The sequence below is a fragment of the Momordica charantia genome (assembly GCF_013281855.1).
Source record: "Momordica charantia cultivar OHB3-1 chromosome 8 unlocalized genomic scaffold, Mcharantia_2.0 BLBB01000008.1, whole genome shotgun sequence".
NCBI lineage: Eukaryota > Viridiplantae > Streptophyta > Magnoliopsida > Cucurbitales > Cucurbitaceae > Momordica > Momordica charantia.
The window spans coordinates 18,754,014-18,760,903 of NW_028275166.1; the positions used below are offsets into that span (position 1 = coordinate 18,754,014).

General features: G+C 45.5%; 1 protein-coding gene across 1 annotated transcript; it reads right to left on the reverse strand.

Annotated features, from left to right (window-relative positions):
* Positions 1–1,000: 1,000 nt before the first annotated feature.
* LOC148209710 (uncharacterized) lies at positions 1,001–5,614 on the reverse strand. The gene is made up of 3 exons (XM_088126959.1): positions 5,183–5,614; positions 4,646–5,080; positions 1,001–1,273 (listed from the first exon to the last, which is right to left on the reverse strand). The coding sequence occupies exons 1-3, from the start codon at positions 5,612–5,614 to the stop codon at positions 1,001–1,003; spliced, it is 1,140 nt and encodes a 379-aa protein (XP_087983085.1).
* Between the last annotated feature and the right edge of the window lie 1,276 nt (positions 5,615–6,890).

The following is a 6,890-nucleotide window of genomic DNA, read 5'->3' on the forward strand; positions in this document are numbered from 1 at the left end:
CCGATGTTAGTGTGTTGAAACCTCAGGGGCTAGTAGCCGGTCCACTTGATGTTAAAATTTTTAAATCAAAACGGAAGTGTGCATATTCCATGGTTTTGTAAAAGAGTTTTGTGATTTAGAAAAGAAGAAGATTTAGAATCATTTTTATTTTGAAAACAAAGGATGGTTTATGGTTTGTTGGCTTGAGATTAAAGTTAGGACGTTTAGCTTGTGGAACCTTTCCTGAGACTTCTATGATTCATTTACTTAGAACATTTGGATTGTTGATCATTCATCTTTCTAGCATGTTGATTGTTTTAGATTTGTTGTCGTTGTTTTTGCTTGAGGACAGACAAATGGCTAAGTTTGGGGGTGTGTTAAGGTTGACTTTTTACTGCAGAAACATGTGTCGGTAGCTGTTTGACCACGTTTTTGACCCATTTCCCATTAATATTTGCCAAAAAAAAAACCATATATTCTTAAATTAGAACATACATAGATTATTTCTGCATAAAAGTCAAACTATGGTACTTTAGGAAAAATATGAGATAAATGTGGTCAAAGTTGGAAGAAAATAACATAATTTTGTTTTTTTGCAGAATTGCGCCCGACGCATTTTTGGAGAGCAATTTGTCAAAACGCACGTTTTGATTAATGAAGGATGTTTGAGCGTGAATTTGGTGAGCTCGGGTACGAAGTAGATCGGAACGGTTGGAATGAACTACAGCCAACTGCCCAGCACCCTCTCCAAACACTCTCGAGACCTGCAAGACCAAGTTAGCACTCCGACGAGCAAGTCAGTCCTGGTCCGAGCTAACTTGCCGAGTCTACCTAGTTTCTATTTATAGAAACTGGGCCCGACAGGAACTCCGACACACCCTAAAAATACGGCGTGTTGTCGGGTTCGGAAGAGACACGTTTACGGACTTCGTCTCAGGTCGGCTTGGCACTGTAGGTCCTACCCTGACTGCCGACCTGAGTATTTCGGAGTCAATTTTCTATATTTCATCTGCATGTTCACCTAACTCGCTTTTTCAATCATGACACGTGGCAGGCCAGGACTCGCATCCAACATTGGCCCCCACTTCGGCCCGGGCGGAGGTCGGCTCGACGAAGTCCTCTGAGCTAATTGAAGATGGGTCGAATCCACACGTTCATGTGTGACGTCATGGATGTCGTCAGCCCTAGCTTCTGCTTCGAGAACCCAAACGTCGTCATGGGGACAGCCTAGCATGGACGAATCTTGTCCGTTGATCTCTCCTTGATCGAACAGCTCTCGGGCTTCTGGACTGTCCTATAAAAGGCGAAAGTCTTTCACTTTTCACTTTTTACTTTTCACTTTTGAGTTTTCGTGTACCTCGGCCGTTTCCAAGTCAGGTACTCTCTCCCTCTTTGTTTAGATAGTTCTTTTAAGTCTTCCCAGTCAGGTCTGGAGATGAGTAGCTCGTCTAGGGATTCGTCGTCTGGGTCGTTTAGTTCCTCTAGTTCAGACGACGTTTTAGGAGATCTGACCTTAGCTTCTACCTCAGGGAACCCCTATGTCGAGGATAGATCGGGAAACCCCAATATAGCCTCCACCTCGGGAAACCCTAACCTCGGTCCACTAGTTGAGCCTCCCCCCTAGACTTGCTCGGTAGGTAGGTTAGCCGAGCTCCGCAAAACCTATTCAATCCCCAACTCCATAAAGCTCAGGGTACCCAACGTCGGAGAGTCCCTTGACGACCCTCCTCCGGGCTTCATAAACTTCTACCCCCAGATGTTCCATAAGGGGTCAGATTTCCACTCCACCCTTTCATACAGAGGTTCCCGGGGACGAGCTGAGACTACAGAGAAGGGGTGGAACGAGGCTCAGCAAAATCTGGCGAGCTGGGCCTTCTTGGAGAAGAAGATAAAGGAATTCCCTGAATTCGACGGTTTAGCTCCCCCAACTTAGCGCAAAGGGGCTTCTACTATGCCATCAACAAGCTCGACACCTCTTGCCCGAAGGAGGCCGTAGCCGCCGTCGAGCTGGAGTACGAGTCTATCTGGGCCGACCGCCCCACTGACGTCGATAAGGAGGCCGAGGAAACTGAGGCCGCCGCGGTCGCTGATGTTGACGTTGGAACCAGCAGCCCTACCGACCTTCCGCAAGAATAACTTGTCCCTTTCTTCTATTGCTTCCTCTGCTTTATTATTATTTTTTTAAAAAATAAATTTAAACAGTGTACTGAGCCGAGGCATATATACCTCGGCTCTCCATCAAGCTTTTTCCTTTTTAATGAAATGCGGTTTTATTCAGACCTGAGTTACTCTTTCCGAAGTCCCATTACTTAGAGAAAATTCAATTAAAATTTCAATCTCAGCTTTAGTTTAGCGAGAAAATTCAATTAAAATTTCAATCTCAGCTTTAGTTTAGCTTTAGTTTTGGTCTCGTAGTTTGAGTTTGTCAAGTTTTAGTAATTTCTTACCCACACAACGGCTTACGAGCTGAACAATTCAGCTCGGCGGTGTGTATTTGGGATAACCAGGTTCCTACGAGCTGACCATTGCTTCGCATGTTTGTATAGCATAGGTCATGTCACGTAGTCTTCCTTGGGCCCCATTTGGCGTAGCTCGGTAGTAGTAACAACTCTAACGAATAAAGTCAAATTTTGCACAAGTCATTGGAGATCGGCTTTCATTAATGAATGAAATTTTTACATGTCGGGTTGTACACATCTCATTGATAATAAACTCGCAAATGTTCGGCGTTCCATGGGTGGGGGAGTTGTCTCCCGTTGAGGTCGGACAGCACAGCACATGGGTGGGTATTTTCAAGACTCTGTACGGACCTTCCCAATTTGGCTCGAGTGCTCCGACTGAAGGGATGTAAATCCGGAGCGGAATCGGATTTTCGTCGCTGATTTTCGGGATACAAAATCGAATTTTACAAAAGAAAAATACAGGGAAAATTTGAACCTTTGAAGAACGTTTCTTCAACGAGTTTCCCTCGAACACCACCACTGTGTCTTCCTCGCTATCCTCTTGGGTCTTGGGATCGTGCTGGTGGGAGCAATCGTTTGGAACGAGAGGGAGAGCTTGAGAGAGTTCTTCTTGATAGAGAGAAAACGGGTTGGTCGTTCTTCTTCTGTGTTCCGTGTTTTTTGCAGAACTGCAAAAACAAAACAGAAGTGGTGACGTGGGGCAACTCCCCACGTCACACTAACCTCTCACTCCCCTGCAATTTTGCAAGGGAGTTTAATATTATTAATATTAATAATATATATATATATATATAATTAATATATATATAACATATATATATAATAATTAAAATATAAAAATTAATTTATTATTTATCACAAAAATAGAATCATATTCTATAACATTTCTCTCGTATAACCTATAGTTCTAATATACATCTTATGCATATTATTTTTAACCTATAGTTTTAATATGAATCTTATTCATATTAATTTTTATTTGAATCTCATTCAAATAGTTTCTCTCATAATATATAGTTTTAATTTATAATTAACTATATATTATAATGTATCAATATACATATAATCCCTTAAGTAATTTGAACAATTTAAATTCTTCCAAAAATTTAATCCTTGTAATATCCGTTATGAGCTAGCAAGGGGACCTAATGGACCTACAGATCCGAAGCTCCAATGATGCAAGATTAATCGGTCAAACTCATTGACCGAGTTAATCTAGATTCGTTAACTACGGGTCATTCCACTAAAGACCCGCAGTTGCACTCATCTCACTACAGAATGTTTTCGTGTCCATCGATATATGACCATTAATGACGAGTCAATCATTCACGAGTGTTCGTAACTCAAGTTGGGTCAAATTACCGTTTTACCCCTGAGTTACATCTTACTCCTCAAACACCACTACTCCTCTAATGAACAACCCGGTTATGGTCCAACCAATAACTAGGAGTCCCTCTCGGCCAATGAGAGGGTGGGGCCCCTTGTTCAAGTCCCGGAGTCAGCATTTAAGGGAACACTCACCTACTCCCCTAAAGTCGGTGAGGAGTGAATTCCATCTTGTGAAGTTATGTTCCCAGCTCCCTAGTCTGTCTCGTCCTCAAAATGGTAGGAATGTTGAGTCGGCGTCTCGGGCCACTCTCACCCATACAGATCAAAGGACGAGCCCTCATGGGCAGGAGTCCATAACTCACTCAGAATTGAGAATGAGTTGCCTGATCATCCTAAGAAATGACAATCTATTAGTTAACAGTGTTACATCTAAAGATTGCCTATTTCGCGGTCCGGTCTTATACAAACTCATTGTATAGGAGACCCCCACTCGCATGTCTCTACATGAACGACCTGGATCGAGTCGTCTGTAACCTTTACAGAGCGGGCCGTATCCATAGTGTTGCAAGGATAAGGTACCCAGCCTTATCCATATACTATAGACCCTTTAGGTTATTCACGGGACATTATCCATTCATATATCAGGGGTATATCAAATATATACCCCCGTATATCAACTATATACCCAGTATATATACTGTCCCGATTACATCATAAATAACCTTGGATGTTTAGTTTATTGGATTTTGGACAATGCAAAGCTATGATTCAACAACAAATTTATTGAATAAAACTTTATTAAATAGACATTTGTTTTTACAAAATACAAGCTACGAGTTTAGGGCAACACACCCAACACCGACATGCTGCATCACCTTCTTGAAGACGAGGTCGCCAGGCTTAAACGTTATGACTTTTACTCTGGTGTTGTAGTACCGAGCCATACGGATCTGATATTCTGTTAGCTGGAGCTGGGAGTGAGATCTTTTCTCCTCGAGGAGGTCAAGATTCACGAGTAGAGCTTCACTGTTGGGTTGCTCGTTGAAATTCTCAACTCGGGGCGTTGGCATGCCAATTTTCGCAGGGACGACGACCTCCGACCCGAAGGCTAGGCCGTATGGCGTCTCACCAGTATATCGACGGGGTGTAGTTCGATTAGACCACAACACCCTTGTTAACTCTTCTGCCCACCGACCTTTCAGAGATTCCAGTCTCGTCTTCAGACCACGCTTGACGATCTTGTTGATAGCTTTAACTTGCCCATTAGACTGCGGATGGGCAGGCGACGAGCTGAGATGACGTATGCTGAGCTGTTGATAGAATTGATTAAACCGGGCACCGTCAAACTGTTTTCCATTGTTGGTAATGATGGCGTTCGGTATACCGAACCGACATATTATGCTCTTTCATACACAGCTGGCGACCTTCGCCTCGGTAATAGACGCCAGAGGTTCCGCTTCCACCCACTTGGTGAAGTAATCTACAGCTACTATGGCGAACTTTAATTGCCCTTTCCCCGTCGGTAGCGGGCCGATCAAATCTATCCCCCACTGAGCGAAAGGCCAAGGGCTTGAGATCGGCGTCAGCATCTCCGGGGGTTGTCTCAAAATGCTCGCGAAGTGTTGACATTTGTTGCATGCTTTGGCGAACTCCTTGGTGTCACGTTCAATTGTCGGCCAGTAGTAGCCCTGGTGGACGACCTTCGCAGCCATGGACCGAGCTCCTCCATGGTTTCCGCAAACCCCTTCGTCAATGTCGCGCATGACATACCTCGCCTCCTCTGGGTCGAGGCACCGCAGTAATGGTAGGGAATATCCCCTCTTGAAGAGCTTGCCTTCTTGCATCAAGTACTAAGTAGCTTGGCGTCGGAGCTTTCTGGCTTGGCTCAGATCGGCAGGGACTGAGCCACTGACCAGGAAGTCCTTAATCGGGTCCATCAATGTAGGCTGAGCTGACTGGATCTGCATTACTTTAGGCTAGTCGATGGACGACTCAACGAGTATTTCAACTGGAACCGTTTTCGGTAGGTTGGTCTCGTATGCCGAGGCTAGGCGAGCCAGTGCGTCGGCGTTGGAGTTTTCGGACCTCAGCACCTGTCGAATCACATAGTCCTCAAACTGGGCGAGGAGCACTTGGGCTTTGGCCAGATACCTCTCCATATGAGCTTCCTTCACTTGGTACTCCTCGGTAACCTGATTGACAACCAGTTGGGAATCGCAGAGAATCAAAAGTCGCCTCACGCCCATCCTTCTGGCGACCTTCAGTCCATTTATCAATGCCTCGTACTCGGCTTAGTTGTTGGAAGCTCGGAAGCTAAACCGCAGTGCGTACTCAAACCGAAGACCACCAGGGCCGAGGAGCAGCATGCCTGCCCCACAACCTTTCTCATTGGATCAACCATCCACGTAGAGTGTCCACTAGTCACGGACATCGCCCCCTTGCTTGGGTGGGTTCAGCTCAGCAACAAAGTCTGCGGCTGCCTGACCTTTCAACACTGTTCTCGGCTCGAAGGCGATGTCGTGCCCACTGAGCTCTAGGGCCCACTTCATCAGTCGACCCGACGTTTCGGGCTTGTAGAAAATCTGCCTCAAGGGGAAGTTTATCGGAACGATTATCTTGTACGCCTGGAAGTATGGTCGTAGACGTCGTGCCGAGGTTATCAAGGCTAGAGCTAGCTTCTCTTATCTTGTCCAGATTTGCTTCAATTCCGCGTTCGTGGACCATGAACCCGAGGAACTTTTCCGACGAGAACCCAAAGGCACACTTGCTGGGGTTGAGCTTCATCTGATACTTCCGAAGCACGCCGAAGGCCTCTGCGAGGTCGGCTAAATGAGAGCTGGTCTGCTTACTTTTTACCAACATGTCGTCTACATGTACCTTCATGTTGCGTCCGATCTGTTTGGCGAACATCATGTTGACCATTCGCTGGTAGGTCGCTCCTGCATTTTTCAGACCGAAAGGCATGACATTGTAGCAATACAGCCCTTAATCGGTAACGAAGGCGGTATGCTCTTGATCGGGTGCATGCAGCCGAATCTGATTGTATCCAGAGTAGGCATCCATGAAGGAGAGGAGTTCATGCCCAGCCGTTGCGTCGACGAGCTGATCTATCCGAGGTAG

What these genes read in the sequence shown, in the direction of transcription:
- LOC148209710 (XM_088126959.1), bottom strand. Translation starts at nt 5,614, where the DNA reads ATGCAAGAAGGCAAGCTCTTCAAGAGGGGATATTCCCTACCATTACTG. An exon ending in AGGCGAAGGTCGCCAGCTGT is followed by an intron (nt 5,081 to 5,182) that starts GTATGAAAGAGC and finishes TTCTATCAACAG; the next exon opens with CTCAGCATACGTCATCTCAG. An exon ending in GCGACCTCGTCTTCAAGAAG is followed by an intron (nt 1,274 to 4,645) that starts GTGATGCAGCAT and finishes CGCCTTTTATAG; the next exon opens with GACAGTCCAGAAGCCCGAGA.